At 47.3% G+C, this 17,977-nt stretch overlaps 1 protein-coding gene across 2 annotated transcripts in view; it reads left to right on the forward strand.

Moving 5' to 3' along the window:
- The window catches only part of LOC6549538 (zinc finger protein 423 homolog), a 30,082-nt gene extending 12,363 nt beyond the window's left edge, over positions 1–17,719 (forward strand). The window contains exons 3-6 of one of the 2 annotated variants that reach the window (XM_026981062.1): positions 1,296–1,424; positions 11,790–12,217; positions 13,760–13,902; positions 13,979–17,719. In XM_026981062.1, the coding sequence (XP_026836863.1) occupies positions 1,296–1,424; positions 11,790–12,217; positions 13,760–13,902; positions 13,979–17,009 (3,731 nt within the window). In that variant the 3' untranslated portion in view covers positions 17,010–17,719. Of the gene's footprint in view, positions 1–1,295; positions 1,425–10,209; positions 10,560–11,789; positions 12,218–13,759; positions 13,903–13,978 lie in introns of those variants that run through there. The other variant, XM_001975590.3, reaches the window with a different exon arrangement.
- Positions 17,720–17,977: the final 258 nt, after the last annotated feature.

Below are 17,977 nucleotides of genomic sequence, written 5' to 3' on the forward strand. Positions count from 1 at the left end.
CGTGTGGCGGTCCAGCCCAGCTTCACTGGCAGCTTAGAGTCCTGCCAGCCTCCGCATTCGTCCTTTTCCGCTATCCTCTCACACATTCTGTGTGCTTTATGTGCTGGCATGCAAAGTGGCATAAAAGCAGATCCACAGCCACAGAGCCACATCATCGAAACGTCGCCGAAACGACGAGCCATCAAGGAAATTCTCAAGCGCTTAGAATGTTGCAGAACCCATACCCTCTCACTCACACCCTCCCACTACCTCCCACTATTTTTCTTTTTTTTTCTTGTTTGAGGTAGCAGCGCTACAGTGCCCGCGAAATTTCATTTTGTCATTAGAAACTAGTAAAAGCCGAATTCGCGAAAGTAGCTAGTGCTGTGAAAGCCTGATGGTCTATGGCTTGATGAGTTCATGTCGAAGGGTTTCACACCAGTTTGGGTTTTATGAGAACTGAGTAAGATTGGAATTTGTAGGTGGAGTGAAAAGTTCGAGATATCGCCTTTCCAAACGTTATTAACAACTTTGCTGTGAAGCATTATTATTTATCACATCCAACCCTTGAATTTATGCTAGCCTGGTTTCTATTCATACGCAACACTTGTGTGCCACAGTAACGCAACTTTATTTATTTTCCAATTAATGGCCTGACATTTCATCTATCCTTTTCATATTCACCAATACCCGATTCCCACTGTCCTCCAGGTAACGCAACCCCATTAGCATATCCCTGAGGATCAGCTTCTTGGCTTGCTTGCCAAGACCCAAGTCAGACACTCACTCACGTGAGCCACTGGGCACCCCACACTGCCCCACCAGGAGGCACGTCAAACGTTGCGTATGAGTAATGCCGACTTGTGTGGCACTGTAGACAAACTTTTCCCCCTGCCCCCATTTACACATCCTGCTGCCCAAGACTCGCAGCACGTGCTGCCAACAGCTGTTCCTTCGAAATGAGAGACCAAAACAAGCAGCTCTCTTGCGCAAAACTCTCTTTTGGGAACTCTTAAAAGGACATGCGCAGTTCGAAGCTGTACTCTTCCGTGCTCTTAACTTCTAGTGTTTGGGGGTATTGGGGGAAGGGAGCAGTAGTACATCGGGGCTTACTTGCCGGAGGGGGCATGGAATTATGGCACCCTGGGGCTTAGCATAATCAAAATTCCTTGCACTTGGGGATCCGGAAAGGGCATCCTGCTGCTCCTGCCCGTTGTGCCACCAAGCTATTTCCATCCAAGACGTCGAGGTCAAGTCCCAACTGCATTTGCCCCTTCGCAATCCAGGCTAAAATAAGCTTTTCCTTTTCACTGCAGGCCACGAAGAAGATGCGGTGGATGCGGATGAGCCGGAGGATCTAGAACTGGACGACGAGCTACTCAGTCTCAGCGGAGACGAGGACTACGACGATGAGGAGTTGCAGAGCCTGGACAGCTTTTACTCAGGTAAGCGTTAGGTGTTGTCACACAACCCGTGTGTATGTTGCCACATTTCTAGTCCCGACAATACACAGCATGCGTGCTGGAGCCATAACCATTGAAATTGGCGTTGGGGGTGTTATCCTGGCTGCCGGAGATGGCACTCCAGGGTGCTCTACACCTGTGCCGCGGGTGTCGTTTCCATATGCTGCGGTCCTGTGGCTGCCGGGCAGCCTAACTACGTTTTAAAAACCCCAAACAGCAATCAACACCAAGCTGAACTCGGGCCAGCATTCGGATTCAAGTTGGGACCAGAGCAGCTCCCACTCCCTCCCAGATCCCCCTTGTGCCATCACTTTCCCATATCCTGGCTGCCGTTTACGAGCTGTCGAAGAGACTGAGAGACAGACGGAGATGCCAGAAATGGAGACCCGGCAGCATCATGAGCTACGGCCACGACATGACCTCTCCGCCATCACCTCCCAGCCGAATGGTTGCCATCCAGCCATCCAGCCATCCAACCATCCTGTGGACCCTCTACCATTCCCTTACACTTGGCCACATTTCTCTCTAGTGCCATTCCGAATGCTTTTTCTGTGTTATTTGTTTCGTTTTGTGGCGACTGCTATTTTTTCACAACTTCCTTCTTGTGCTTTTTGCTCTTCCTGCCACGAACAACGTCCTTGCCGGCGGCAGCATTCTGAACGGGCTGCCCATTGCCGCCCCCTTTCATTCATTCATTCATTCATGCACACAACTCAGTCTTCACTTGACTTCACTACTCCGCAGCTAAACTTGCCCAGCTGCTTGTCTGTCTTATCCTTTCTCTACACTTTGAGAAAATATTACAAAGTAAATGGCACAGCGAAATAAATAGGTAAATATTCATAAAGGTAATTAAATCAAAGATTAAGTAAACTTGACTTACTGACGGTACATATGTTTTATGGTGTATATAATTTGTATAGTTTCCAATAACCCAAACTGTTAGAAAGTTCTCACAGTGCAAGCACAGCAAGCACTCAACACTTGGCCAGCGCATCCTTCCTGTGATCCGTGCCTCCTCTCGCTCTCCCCTTTAAGGACTCGAGGCACTTGGCACTTGTGGTTGGCTTACCACCTCAACCCATTTGGCAACTCCAAGGAAATCTCTCACTGGCTATTTGAGCACAATTTTGAAACGTTTTACGTTGTGTGTGCGAAGTGATTGCGGCTGCAAGCGAGAGGAAGGAGCCAAAGGATTCGGGGGCATCCTAAATGTATGCAATGAAATGCAATTAGTTGCAGTGGAACCCCCGCCCTGGCCCACAGAAATGGCACTCCTGCCACTTGCAGAAAAGAATACCTTAAGTTGGCAAAGTTTTTCGGTTCCAGTCACTTCATTTATTTGTCTTAGCCCGGCCCGAGACTTCCGCTTCGGAAGGACGGAAGGACGAAAGGACGCGCTGGGCTTAGGCTGTCCCTTTTGATTTATTAATTGCACGTGTAGTTCAAGATGAGACAGCGAAGACAATTTACCATGCTCGTATGCAAATAGTTTTAGAGCTTCCTTTTGATGCGACGCAATTAATTACACATTTGTCTTACAAGACAAACAGAGAGTTGGCCCCTTCCTCGCGTCTCGAGGCCATAAATAATTGCTCTGGTCAAAGGTTTTTGGGGCTTGGGATGGCAGTTGCCTTCGTGGGTCGAGTGGAGTCTTGGATATTGCTTAAAGTGGCGAATTCTCACAGCACTTGAACCGTTGCTTTCCCAAGAAGTCGTCTCATCATCAGCGCAAATTGCTTTACGCACCGCACTCGGAGATAGAAATCTGTGTTTGGGGAAAACTGGTTAGCCCGGCGAGATGACATCGCCACGGTTAATGAACCGCTTCTCCAGCTTGGTGTGTGGCACTCAAAAGGGCCAATTGACTACTACGGATCAATGCGATCATCACGTAGAGAACTCTCCGGCTCTTTAGGGCACACCGCCCTCCCGAAGATCCAGCCACCGTCGCGTAACTGGGTCACCGGGCTATCCTAAGTACAAATCTAATGCGTTTTAATTACAGCTCGGACCAGCAAAGTGTCCACAACTAAAGTTCCTTACACCGCCGACAAGTCATTAGAAAGTTTTCGCTGCCTTCCGCGGCTCTCAGGGGGAGGAGCCGCCTAAAAGGAGGCGGCGACATTCACACACTCTTCAAACCATTTTTGGCTTCAACAAATTGGTATCTTGCAGATACTTAACAACTGAGATGTGCTCGTTGTTCAGCGATCGAATGCGAACTATGTTTTCGATGGCATGCTTATAAAACACGATATGTAACATATATGGGAAGTAGGAGGTAATGATCCATAACGATTAGATTTAACAGCACTTTATGAGTATATACTGAGCACACTTTGTGAGTATATACGTTCATGTGCTTTAATCCATCCCACGAAATGCAGACACCCACTCACCTTAGGGTATAAGGATCTCGAAAACTTTAACCCAACTTGCCCGCCTGTCCGGACAAAGTAATCGCAATCTCAGGTGTAAAACCGCCCTGACACCGCAGCTAAACAAGCGGAAACAAGGCGAAAAAAGTTGGTCCTGCAACGCAGGACTGCAGTGTCAGTTGCAGGATCTGTTCTACCTGTAACCCACCATAGGCGCATTGGCCAGGACTCTTGGCAATTTTTTTCGCCAACTTTCGCCGGCTCCATCCTCATTGTTTTCGATCCCACGGGCCATGGCCAACTGGGTTTCTGGCTCCGAAGTTATGACACGCCCAAGTTGCTGCTGCTATTGCCACCTTGGATGATTTATGCGCCTTTGGTGGTTCGTCCGCCTTTCGCCAAGTTTTTTTTTTTATTTTTTGGACCCATTGCCGCGCGGTGCCGGCCGCACTGGAAAAGCAAACTTTCCGCGAAAGACGTTTTCATTTCCTTTTACGATGCAAAAATAAAAGCAGCCAGCGTCCGTGTATCGCATTTTTACCACCCACCCACTGGCATATAGCTCCTTGGTTTGCTCTCCTCTTTTTTTTTGGTAGCTCCCATGTGCATAGTTCTGGGTTGCTCCTCGTCCTTATGCGACTCCAAGGCGCAATTCCGCGTACGAAAATCCCAGGGGAACCCTTTCAGCTCTGACTTTCCGCCCTTTTCTCCATCTCCATCTCACACCCACACACACCACACTCATATACTCATGTATTTGGCTCGTCTCGCTTTTCGAGTATAAATTTGGGGTAATTTAAATGAAATACGCGTTGAAATGTTTCACTTGCCAAATGGCTGCTGCTTTGGTTATTTGATCTTAAAGGATTTAATATAGACATATTGTTATGGGCACGCAGGCTCAGCAGGTAACAGCTTATAAATCTTGGCGAGGCTCGGAGCCACCCCATTTGTTTGTCTGGGGATTTTGATGTCCGGAGAATTGGGTTGAAAATTTGGATAACAACGTGCGAGTTAACCATCCAATTAGTAGTTGTGCTCAATTGAACACTTCCATCAGCACTTGAAAGTTTAACTTATTAGATGCCAAAGTGGCATTCATCTCTTGATGCTTTGGAAAGCTATAGTTCCTGTCCTGTCCTCCTTGCTCCTTAGAGATATTTCATTCATAATTCATTGACAATGACCCCCAGCTGGACCCCAACAGCTGTCCTCACCCTCAGCTTCCATCATCATCGTCCCGCCTCAATTCCCCCACTTATTAGTCAAATGCGAGGCAGAAACTGCCTTGTAATAAAATAATTTTATGATTATGATCACCATCAGCGGGGCCAAACAAAACCAGAAGCAGAAAAAAGTGTCGTAAACCCAATTCCGAGTGAACCCCGTTATCATGCCACTTGAATCGCCGTGAAGTTCTAGTTTCCGTCTGAAGTTTCCGAGTGGAGTTGAAGAACTCCAGCGGAGATATCTGCGACCGGAATCGGAATCGGAGCAAGTACAAAAGACCTCGGATGTGGCAATCGGACATGTTAATCTGGTTTCTGGACTTCACTTCACTTCACTTCAGTTCAGTTACTTCCCTTCGTCCGGCCACTCTGCAATGCATTTCAATTTTCTGGACTCGGTCCCAGACCCTCCAAGTTTATGGCGGCTGGCACGCGTGCGATTTGATGGCTTGATGGTCAAAGACCGTTTAGGAGTGGCAGCTGTGGGGCATTGTTCTGGCTCCCAGTTAAAGCCACAAAACTGGGCAGCACGTGCCACCGCTCATTTCCCCACTATCCCCACATTTCTGCGGTTCAATGGGCTTTCATTCCTGTGAGTGAGAGCTAGTGCGTCCACAAACAGGTGCGAAAGTCAATTACGGTCGGTTGGGCAGAGCGTCATCGAAATCGTTTTGAGAAACCCTTTTCAAAACCGGCGGATTTAGCCACCGCAGGACGCCCTCGACACGTCGCCAGACCCATCATTACCCCTTGACGGGCGATCAAGATCCCTGGGCCAGACTGATCCCCGATCACTTCTACCTGCCAACTGCACTGTCTGATTGATTTGTGTCAGCGCCTCGTTCCGAATTGAGACAAATCCCCGGCACTCCTTGTCCACCATTGAGGAACTTCATTTTTCATTGAGCAACTTTGCGATCGAGATACGGCTGTGATGCAATCCGAAGGGATCATCATTATGGACCATTGAGTGAGCATGACTTGACAATATGCCAAAGAGGGGTCATCATCGAAATCAGATTACGAGGATAATTGTTTGTTTGGTAAATATGTCTAAGAGTTGTCTCTAATGCGGGGGGAGGGTAGCGCAGTTGGGTTCCAGGTGAAGGAAAAGCCGAGAGGTGTGGAGTGGCCACCACGAAGGATGCGACTCCTCACAGGAGTTGCGAAAGTAGGTGAAGAGCCATCATCATTGAAAAGTACACACGGTTTTTATTCATTGTGTTGCTCTTTCATTTAAAATTTCAATCATCAGCAAGTCATGAGCGCGAAAGTCCACAAAAAATGTCAGCGTTAATTAAAAATGATCCTGTGACATGAGTAAACCTTTTCTGGGCCCAGTCTTGACCACCAAATGATTGCGGCTCTAATTAAATGTGTCCTCAAGCGACTGATTAATTGCGCCGTTAGCGCCGGAATGAGACCACGGAAAGATGGAAATCTGTGGAGACACATAGAACTCGGACTTAGGATTGATGATGGGTTTTGGTTTTTAGTTTGGATGTGGGGTCTGGGCAGCTGTCAGGACATCAAAGTGACAATCTGAGTGACTTTTTCCGAGAATGGCTAATTTAAAATGCGCTGAAACAAAAGGACACTTTGGCTGCCGGCAGGACAATGGATGACATGCTGACAGGTCTCTCCTGTTCCACCTACCCAACTCCCAAGCACGGCATATATTTTTATAATTTATCTATTATGCATGAGGGCGCTGGCGAAACCCTTTGGCTGTCAGCAAACACACTCTCTCTCACACACACACACACACACACATCAAGGACGACGAGTGACACATGAGGTCCTGCTGCTGACCAACTGCAAATCTGGAAAGCTCGGTGAAAAGTTGAAGCGGACTTTGCATTAGCCGCGCATTTAAAATGCACAGGAAAAGGATCGGGCAGCAAGGCTGGGCGACACAATTTACCTGTGCCGACACCCTTTCACCCACCGCCCAACTACCGCCCAACCACCGCACCACCACCCAAAAAGTCCAACCATCCTACCCACTTGTCGTGGCCTGTCACAAAACTGTCACTCAAACGTAATTAACACCGGAGATGGAGGACTAAAGTGGCTCAATGTCGAGCGGAGTGGGGGTATGGGTAACTTTTAACATTTTTCAGCCGAAAGTTGATTTTTCAGCGGCCAAATGGGAAATTGGGTAAAATGTGCCTGGACATAAATAACATCTAAGGGCAATTAGAATTTAAAATGGAAAATGGAAAATCCAGATTCCCTCTTACAATTACGAAAATTGTTGTCGCACAGAAAACTTTATCTTGTTCTGTCATTAAATATGTAGAAAGCGAAAAATTAACTTAAATTGCAATTTGATCTTAGGATGGCCGTTGATAAATTCGTTTTGTGGGTTTTTTCCCGACTCTTGACTTGCGACAAAGTTTCGTTTGAGGGAGGTCAAAGGTTAAAGCTTTCTGTTGCCCCTTATTAGGTTAATTGGAGGTATTTGTAATTGAACACCGCTGTAATGGGACAATGATGTTCGAAAAGGGGTATCGGACAACGAAGTGATTAGCTTTGAGGAATTGACACTCGAGCTCGATTAAGCAAATGGCGTAGCGAAAATAATACAAAATAAATCACTTTAATTAAAGTATTAATTATTAAGCGGTTGAGGTAACTCCAAAATATAACTGTGTTCGAGTAACTTACATTTATTTTTTTAATTCATAGGAACATTTTATGTATCAATATTTCTGATATAAAAGATTTAAGCTTAATATATTAATCGCATCAGCAAATGTATTCAACTTTTCATCGACACAGAATCATTTTACATGAAAACCAACTTAAAAGAATTAAAAATTCAGTTTTTTAAGTTCCATAGAAATGCAATCATTACCGACCTGAATGTACCACATAGCATTGCCCAACCTCAAACCAAAGACTCAAACGACAAACCTGGCGACGTCAATTAGCAAATCGAGCGTTAACTGTTAAAAGCCGAGGAACCCGAATCGACAGCTCCATCGATAGCCATCTCTTTCTACATGTGCCGCTCATGTACTGGCTCTTGTTGTTTTTGTTTTTTCTTATTTTTGTTGTGCAAAAGCGGTAACAGCGACGCATGCGCCGGCAGAGAGCGCTGCGATTGGCCAACTCAGTCAGCCACCAATCGGAGTTAAGCTAAAAAGAAAATTGAAAAAAAGCATAGCGAAAAAAGAAGAACAAAAGTTGGAGTGGGGCTAAAATAGTGAAAAGTGATTTCTTAATTGCCTTAATAGTTTTACGGCACCTGACAAAGGATTTGGGCTAAAAGAATGGAGAGGACAGGTGCAAAGTGCGGAGCTTAAGAGTAGATACACCTCAAAAAAGGACTTATAGTATCAACTCTTATTTTCAGGACAAGGCATCAATGAAAGCCCAAATTCCATTTACATTGAGATGTTAAATCACTTAAATAGCTTAAATGTTTAATAAACTAAGGAGGCTTGAATTTTAGCTTTTGCTTAAGGCATTATTTTAGGAATTAGGAATTACCAAGATGTATTTACAAAGCTGTACAGCATAAAGAAACAATTTTTTAGGATTTCTGTTACTTAGCAATATTTAGACATCTTAAAGCCTTAGAACTTATTTATGAAAAAGATATAGAGACGTAGATGGAAGGTATATTTTTCCCTAAGTGAACTGCTGCTGTTGACAGTTCGCACAATTTCAGCTTTTATTTGCTGCACTTTGCTGACGTTTTTCCAGCTACGCTGTCACAGCCGCCGCCGTATGCATAATTAATTTGGCTTTCAGTGAGTGCATTGTGTGTAGTCCTCGTTCTGGCCACCGGATGCGGTGTCCTGCTATACATTTTCCGGCATCACAATCGCTTTTCGCAACAATTCGCTTGCCAAATTGACGGGTACGCGCTAATGGCTTTAACGTGTTTTGGCCGCTTGGCTTTCGTTTTTATCGTCTCTTTTCTGGCGTCAATTTAACTTTGTACTTTTTCTATTGCCTGTGTACTGTTTATTTGCGGTCATGTTCATATGTTGATATGAGCAACGACAGCCAATTGACACTTAACCATTTTAGGGTTTGCCTAGATTTTTATGGAAATGTATACAAATTACTGCGTTTATGCCAGTCAAAGGTTTGTAGAATTGTAACTCGTAAAGTAAAAGGCTATTCTGATTCGTTAAAAAGTATGTATCAGGTAGAGGAAGCAAGGATTCCGTCTGTCCGCCTGTTTGTCCGTAAGAACGTCGAGATCTCGGGAACCTAAAACCCTACCCGCAAAACCCATTATTATTCTAATAATCATAATGCATATCATAAGCCATATCTTAAGCCAAACTTCCAAATACCGACTATATTACTTTACCGTAGATAAAGTTCTATATTTACATTTTATTAACATTTAACTAACATTTAATTACCCTTTGTGTATGTACTCAATGCTCCTAGCAAGTAATTAACCCAAAAAAGCTATTCCTTCATCAAAGTCAAACCTCGCTTAAAAAAATAGAAAACAAAAACCACAAAAAAAGGGGGAAAACGGACAGAAAGTGGTGAAATATCACATCATCACCTGGCGTTTTGGCCAAATTAAATTTTTATGTGCACATAAATAAAGTATAAAACGCATTTGCCATCCCGCTTCCGCCCGCAGCCCCCTCCCCTCGGCCCATCGGGGACCCTCTGGCCGCGTCGACCCATTGGATCCCATGCTCCGCCCTTCGCCAGCCCCTGTGCAGTGGTGTCTGTGTGCCTGCCTATATAGCGTCTATGTGTTCGATGGGGGCACCAACACAACGACGAATTCGCCCTCTCTCTTTTGCGCACTCTGTGTGGCGGCATCTCGCTCTCGCCCACGAACGCAACTTCTTCGGCTTTTACTTCGGGATATCAGTGTGTGGTGCTTATATACACACGAAGCTTTCTCACTCTCGCCCGTGTGCGTGTACACACGTGTGTGTGTGTGTATTAGTGGGGGTGGGGTGGGGGCGCCATTTAAATTACGTTCGCTGTGTGTTGCTTCTCATTTGTTGGCCGAGAATCCCAAAAGGCACGCACACAGAGGCAAAAAATCCAAAACCAGTTCGCCTAGTTGTCGCCCTCTCCTTCCGTCTCCTTCTCTCTCCCTCGCTGTCTCTCTCTCTTTCTCCGTTGGGCTCTTTGGCACTCGGCCTTTGGCTCTGCGGCTCTGATTTTAGTCACATTTTGGTGCTCGCGGCAATTGGACGTCCTTCGTCTCGCGCCTCGCGCTTTGGGAAAAAAAAACACTAACAACCCATTCATCAGAATACAGATATAATGATCCTTTGGTGCAGCAAGGGCCCAAACTGAAAGTGCTTGGTGTTTGTCAAGAAAGTGCAGCTAAAGTGCCTCCTTAACCGAATTTAGTTCAAATCACATTAAATAAATTAACTAGAAGTTAAATAAGACAATACCATGCCATGATATGATGGCCCTAAAGATGTTGTATCGTGGTCCCAGTTCGCGTTTGGAGAATTTAATTGAAAAGATCCAGGCCACCAAGGAGATCAGCAACAACGGTAAATTCCAAGGATTTTCGAAAAGAATTTGGGCATATTCCAAAAAAATGTTTAGTTGTCGATGGATTATTTTGTATACCAACCTTTGGGATCCTTTGAAACCCAACAGGGTAAATGTCACAGCTTATAAAATTATTTTTAGTCAATGTGCATGTGCCGACGGAAAATCAATTCATATGATGTCAGTAAAAATTAACAGGTTTCAAAGCTTTATCTTAGTTTGCCTACCCCTAATCATAAACCCTACTCATGCCACAAAATATTTAAAAGGAAAGTTTGACTTTTATTATAAACTTCTTAAACGAAATGTATACTTTTCGAAATGGTCTTCATGTCAACTCTTGCCATAAATCCTAGAACAGCTTCATCAATCTTGCCCAATCAGTTCAAACTCTTTGACACTTGACTTCCTTACCCCCTTAACTTGACCATCAGCAACATTTCAATCAAATCCGAATGGGTTCAAATCTCTTACAACTTTCTTTAACCCCAAAGATCAAGACGAATGAGCGAATCAAGTGGCTGATGCATCAGCTTGATGTTTCCCAATTAGAGTGGAACTTAGACCAGATCACAGTGCAACCGATCGGGGGTAAAACACGGCCTGACAACCACGCTCCCTCGACCCAGAGCATTATCCAAACAGATACAGATACAGATGCAGTAGCGAAGATCATGCGCAATTGGGCTTAATTAAAAGTTGTCGAAAACGGAAAGTGAACATCGGCACTTGGCGCGTGGTGATCCGAATCCGGGGGGAATCAAGTGACCCTCATGGATGCTGGGGCCTGTAATTAAAACCGCAGCAAGAACAAAGCGCAATTAGTTTGCATGAGACTCGCTTACAGCTCATACCCCGACCACTGGAATGGGGTGTCGCCTGGTCAACACCAAATGTTGCCCGGCTAATTGAATTAATTCCGTGTCCAGCATTTGATAGCCGACGTTGATTTCCTGTCCCGGCCCCCAAAGCGCCGCTAAACAGGATGCAGCCCCAGCCGCCCACTCGATAAGACGGAATCTACTCTCATTAAACAACAGCTTCCCATGGTAGAAAGACCATTATTAGATACATTGTGTGCCCAGTTGACTCTCTTCGTGAAATAACCAACCATAGATATTCGTTCGGTATTACAAATTGCAGTTTAATTGAACTTTTTCGATCCTGGAATTTCCTTGGCATCCTGTCCCATTTCCGATACTAATCGATCTCCTCTTGTGTCCTTCCAGATATGTACAGTACCCACACATCGTCCAGTTATTCGCCTAGCATTTCGGACGGCACCATGACGCCCAATTCACACCACTTGCCCGGAGCTCCAATCGCCGCCGGTCAGGAGGATCATCCAACGGAGGGCAAGATCAATGGAGGTGCTGATGGCGAGGATCTGCCGAAGCCGAAACGTTTGCCACACTTCCATCACCACCACCACCATCATTACCACCATCAACAGGCGCTGAAAATAGCCAACAAGCTGCGCAAAATCAATAAGGAAGCCAAAATGGGAGCCACCGCAGGTGCGGGATCCACTGGAGGAGCATCCAAGTTTGATAAGTTGACAGGAGAGGGGATTAAAAGTCGCGGCGACGGCTCCTACCAGTGCCAGTTCTGCGAAAAGACATTTCCGCGTCTCGGCTACTTGAAGCATCACGTGCAGGTGAGTTACCAACAGGAGAGTGGGTTGAAAGTTCAGGGGAACTCCAGTCTAGAAGGGTGGGCTCCACGACAAGTGGGTGGCGGGAAAAGTTCCTAATTACCATCCTGACATCTTTTTAAGGCGATTATTCTGTTCTCGAGCAGGGTGTTTTCCCTTGATTGACATTCGCCCCCTTAGGTGACAGACTTCCAAATACTTAGGACACCTTTAGGCACTCTGGGCGTCAGGACTTTGATTGACAATCTGCGGCGGTTCCATTGATTTTCCCCGCGTGAATGGGAATTGAAATGCGATTTCAATTTGTTAATTGAAAACAAAAGTGGTATAGGTCCTGGCTGTAAAGGGTGGTTTCATTGCAAATTAAAATCTAGCAGGAAAGCAATGCTCGTCTCTCTTTTAGTAGAGACTACTTGGAAGCTAAATATAAAATACTTAAAAAAAAAGATGTAAAATAAGTTATGTTCTGCGAAACCGCACCTTCCAAATGAAACAAATTAGGATCAAGTGAATTATTTAAAAATGGCAGACCTGTATCATTTATCTAACACTCCTTCGGCAAATCTTTAAGACAACATCTAAGACAACCCGAAGCTTTGAGCCTTTGTGGACACCGCACTTCACCCACATGCCCCCTGATCCCCTCCAGCCGTAATTCTAATTCGGCTTAATGCTTTTTGAACTGCCAACACCGCCCATGACATCAGCAACTTGTTAACCCAATTGCAACTGCTGTTGAGGACTACCGAGCAGCGATCTTTATCATCCACCGGGGTCTAACATGTAGCGATCCGGCTTTGATCCTAGCGCCTGGATGGGCTGGTACGGTTCGGAATTCGGGCTTTGAGCTTATGGGACGTTGATGGCGATGGTGATTGGAGCGACAGTTTAAAAAACCATAACCAACACGAGAGCTTGTACGCTCTCTGTGGATCTGGATGCGACTAACCCGGCTAACTCATCATATATTGTGCAATTTTAAGGCTTTCCAAACTGGGGGGCTGCATACAAATGGGCTAATTTTTTTGTTGCCGCACTCAAAGTTCAAAGCCGACTGCCGCCAAAAGAACCCAAAAAGCAAACCGGTTGCGGGTGTAGTTTAAGAGCCAGGCACAGCCACAGCCACAGCCACAGCCCCAGCTCCAGCACCTGCCCCTTTTCCAGCCCAACCTGCGAAAAAAGTAAGCGGCGTCGCGCATTTAGATGAATTTTGTCCACAAGCCACGAGTCGCAAGTGAAACACCTACTCGTCTGGGCCTGAGTCCGAGTCCGAGACCGAGTCCGAGTCGAGTCAGTCGGTATGCAGATTCAGATTCAGATTGACGCATCTATAAATTCAAGCCAGGAGTCGTCCAAGTCGTCGTCGTAGTCGTCATCGTTGTCATCGCAACTTTTAACTGGGCTAGACGGACAGTTGACGCTGCCTTGTTGTCTGGGGCTCTTCTAAGAATTTCAAATAGCCCAGTGGGCATAAGGCATAAGGCTAATTGCCCAGATGATCTTCATGCTAATGGGGTTTTCCGAATTTGTGTGTTTTCATTACAGAGCCACGCCGAACACCTGCCCTTTAAATGCGAATACTGCTCCAAGCTCTTCAAGCACAAGCGTTCCCGAGATCGCCACAAGAAACTGCACACCAACGAGCGGAACTACAAGTGTCCGCATTGCGAGGCAGCCTTTTCCAGGAGGTAAGTGGTGGAGACTTGCGAAATATGTGAGCCATCAGCTAAGTCAGTAAATTTCCCATACTTAATCCCTCCTTAGTGACCACTTGAAGATCCACATGAAGACCCATGACATTCAGAAGCCCTTCCAGTGCAGCATGTGCAACAGGGGCTACAATACAGCTGCGGCACTAACCTCCCACATGCAGAAGCACAAGAAGAATGCTGCCATCCTGGCCGCCGGTGGCAATCCGAATGCCCTCAACTACAGTCCAAGGTCCACGGGATCTGCCTCGGCATCGGTGTCCAGCAATGGTAGTCTGCAGAAGAGGAGGTATGCCTTGGCTCTGGCATCAGACAGCAGTCCCAGTAGACTGGACTTCCCCAAGAGGTCGCGGAGTAATCATGTGGGAGGCACTACCACCACCGCCACACCCACTCCTCTGCTCAGATGCAGCTACTGCCCCAAGGTCACGGAGTTCAGCAGCCTGGAGCAACTCAATGCCCATCTGCAGAGTGTCCACGAACAACCGCAGCAGGCTGTGAAGACGCCGGTGCAGGAGGGCGAAGGCTTCCAGCTGAGCTGTGAGTACTGCACCATGAAGTTTGGCAATATCGCCGGACTTTTTCAGCACATGCGGGGCACTCACATGGACCGATTGAGTAGTCCAAACTCCTACTACGAGCACTTCAATCGCCTGGCCACCGCTGGCACTTTCAGTCCCCGCCTGGCCCTGGACTTGCCCAAAATTAAGCCGGACTTGGGCAGTCCGGAGCGGGAGTCGCGACCCGCAGAGGACGATCTGCCCACAGACTTGAGCAGCAACAAGCGGCGACCATTGACACCCAATCCCCAAGCCCAAGCCCAGGCTCCACTGGCTCCACCCACTGCCCCACCGGGCGTATTCTTCTGCAATCAGTGCAACGCTGGACTGCCGGACTTCGAGAGCTTTAGGAACCATCTGAAGAGTCACATTGCCGAGGGCATGCAGCTGGTTTGTCCGCACTGCGGACTGAGTTTGCCGGAGCAATCGGAGTTCGAGCGCCATGTGGTGGGACACTTTCTCATCACGGGCTCAGAGTTCAACTGCAGCTCGAGCTGCGGCAAGAGTTTCGCCAAATCGGAGGATCTGCAGCAACATTTGCTGTCGGAGCACGTCCTAACGCTGCTGAAGTGCTCGTTGTGCTCGGAGCTCTGTGAAAGCCGCATGGCCATGCAGCTGCATCTGGCCTGTGCCCACAGCCAGGAAACCAAGCTGCTCCGCTGCAGCGCCTGTCTGGAGCTCTTTCGCTCCGACGCCGAGTTCCATGTGCATGTGAAGACGCGTCACCAGTTGGGCGGCCATCCCACGTTGGGCGCCACTTCCAATGCACCCACTAATCCGCTGCAGTGCATGTTCTGCCGCGCAGTTTGCTCTTCCGAGCTGGAAATGCACTTCCACTTGGCCGCACATGCACGTCAGTTCAGATGTCCTTCCTGCCCGGAGACCTTCCACGTGGAGTTTCTGCTGGATCGCCACATGCAGAGTCAGCATGGTGGCGTCAAGGAGAAGGAGGCCAACTCGCCCAACATGGGCAGTCTGTATGTGAATGCCTTGCTGCCTCCTTTGGCGGCAGCGGCGGCGGCAGCAGCGGCCACAAACAACAACAGCAGCATCATCGACTACAATGTGGCATTTAAGGGTTTGTTCGGAGGAGCTGCCGGCGCAGCCGGATCAGGAGGCGGAGGCGGAGGAGGAGCACAAGCTGGTGGTGCACCGCCTTCGGCCAACAAATTCTACAGCCCCCTTCAGGTGGACACCAATGCACTGAAGGCCCAGACCTCGCCACATCCGGCTTTGATGTACGGCCTCAGTCAGCGGTATCTGATGGAGATGTATGCCGCCAAGTCCACATCGCCCTCGGGGAATGAGGGAGTTGTTAACTCGCAGCCACCGGCTCCTCAAGCAACCGCACCACCACCACCAAATGCCAGCACTGCCACTTTCAGTTGCGGAATGTGCGAGCGGCAGGACTTGCGCAGCGAGGCGGAACTGCACTCCCATCGCAAATTGGCCCACAATCTGAAGACGGGCGTCAGCTTGAGATGTGCCTACTGTGCCGGCAACTTTAAGTCTCGCGCCGAACTGGAGCAGCACATGAAGAGCTGTCACAATTCGACGGGCAAGCACAAGTGCTTGATATGCGATGAGGTGTTTCCCTCGCCAGCCATCCTGGCCGAGCACAAGCTGCAGCACTCCAAGGTGGGGCAGTCCGGAAAGTGCTCGCACTGCGGACAACCCCTGGAGGATGTGGCCGCCTTTAGGGCGCATCTATCGGAGCATGGAAGCGATGGTGGCTCCCTGCCACTAGCCTGCATTTGCTGCCGCCAGACGCTGCATTCGGAATTCGAGCTAAGTCTGCATGCCAAATTCCACACAAAGTCCGCCTCGAGTGGCGGCAGTCTGCAGGAGCCAGTGTGTGCTCTGTGCTTGGAGCCCCTACCAGACGCCACCGAGGGTCCGGCCAAACTCTGTGACAAGTGCTGTCGTAAGCATAATCTAAATGGAAAACGTGGCAAGCACTCAGAGCCTTCGGCATCTCTGCCAGCTCCGCCGTCGGCGTTCGTGGAGAACCGCTGCAATCTGTGCAAGATGATCCTGCCACATGCCCAGAAGCTGCAGGAACACCTGGTGGAGCACACCTTTGCCGGCACCGAGCAGCGTGGCTTCAACTGCTACATCTGCTCGGCCGTCTTCACCGCACCCGGCGGACTGCTCAACCACATGGGCGAACACGGAGCCCATTCTCGACCCTACGACTGTAGTCTGTGCCCGGAGAAATTCTACTTCCGAGCCGAGTTGGAGCACCACCAAAGGGGGCACGAGCTGAGACCACAGGCACGCCCGCCAGCATCGAAAGTGGAGATGCCCTCCATTCGGAACAGTTCACCCGGCCAGAGTCCGGTGAGAAGTCCCACCATTGTCAAACAAGAGCTATACGAAACGGATACAGTCGAGTCCGCCGCCGTGGAAGATGAACCGGGGAATCCTCCAGATGACGAGGAGTACATTGAAGTAGAACAAATGCCGCATGAGACACGTCCAAGTGAGATTGGGTCGCAATTGGAAAGGTCCACCAGCAGCGCCTGAAATATTATATTATTGATGGGACAAAAATCTCTTAAGATGTAAACAAGTAATTCAGCACAGTCTTAAGGATGGAAAGACTTTCTTAGTAGGCTGCCTAGTAAATGTATACTTTTTCCAAACTTGCTTTTCCCAGAAATTTGTCCCAGAAACTTCGAAGTTTTAGCGTATTTATTTTTATACAAATTTTGGGCATCTCCAAAACATGTGTTTCGGCCCCTTAAACCAATAGGTCTTGCCACTTATAGCGTTGTAACGTAAAGCAATTAAAACAGTTTAGCATTAATCATATACATACGATAATTACATACACGATAAACCCAACTTTGCATACTCCATAAGTTAAGTAACCGTCAAAGCATAATCAATATTACACATACGCCTAGTGTACTCGTAGAAACTCTTGACAAAAAGAAAGCATTTGTGTGTGATAGTTTTTCAAAGATTCGACTCCGCTGTTTATCCTCAATTATGATTTACCTACTTTAGATATGTACGTTATAGGGCATTGCCTTTGATTCAGTATTTATATTGTATTACACGATTCAACAATAACTAACCATGTAACTATAAATGATTATACAACTACATATGAGTGTACGTCTTACATAAGCACCAAAACATTTTTAATGTGTAGCGTATAAAAAGCGAAAAACAAAAGGAAGACAACTGAAAAATATTTAGTAAATAAAACAAACACAAGTTGAAGCCAAAGTGCGAGTTCTTTTATGTCTTTACTTAGAAGTTTTGAACTGATTGGTGGAACGGAGGGGGCAGAATCTGATAAGAAGTGTGTCTTTTATTCTCCGTTTTTATGGAAGCTGACAGACATGCGCGACCAGAGGCGAGGTCTCCACCTCGAGGGCTCCTCCAAGTCCAAATTTTATGGCGAATATTTCGTTTCTGGTTTATTTCGGCAAGCGCGACACGTAACGGCCATAAAAAAGGTGCGCAACAGGGTAACCCGTAAC

The sequence above is a fragment of the Drosophila erecta genome, unplaced genomic scaffold (assembly GCF_003286155.1).
Source record: "Drosophila erecta strain 14021-0224.00,06,07 unplaced genomic scaffold, DereRS2 tig00000092-arrow-pilon, whole genome shotgun sequence".
Lineage (NCBI taxonomy): Eukaryota > Metazoa > Arthropoda > Insecta > Diptera > Drosophilidae > Drosophila > Drosophila erecta.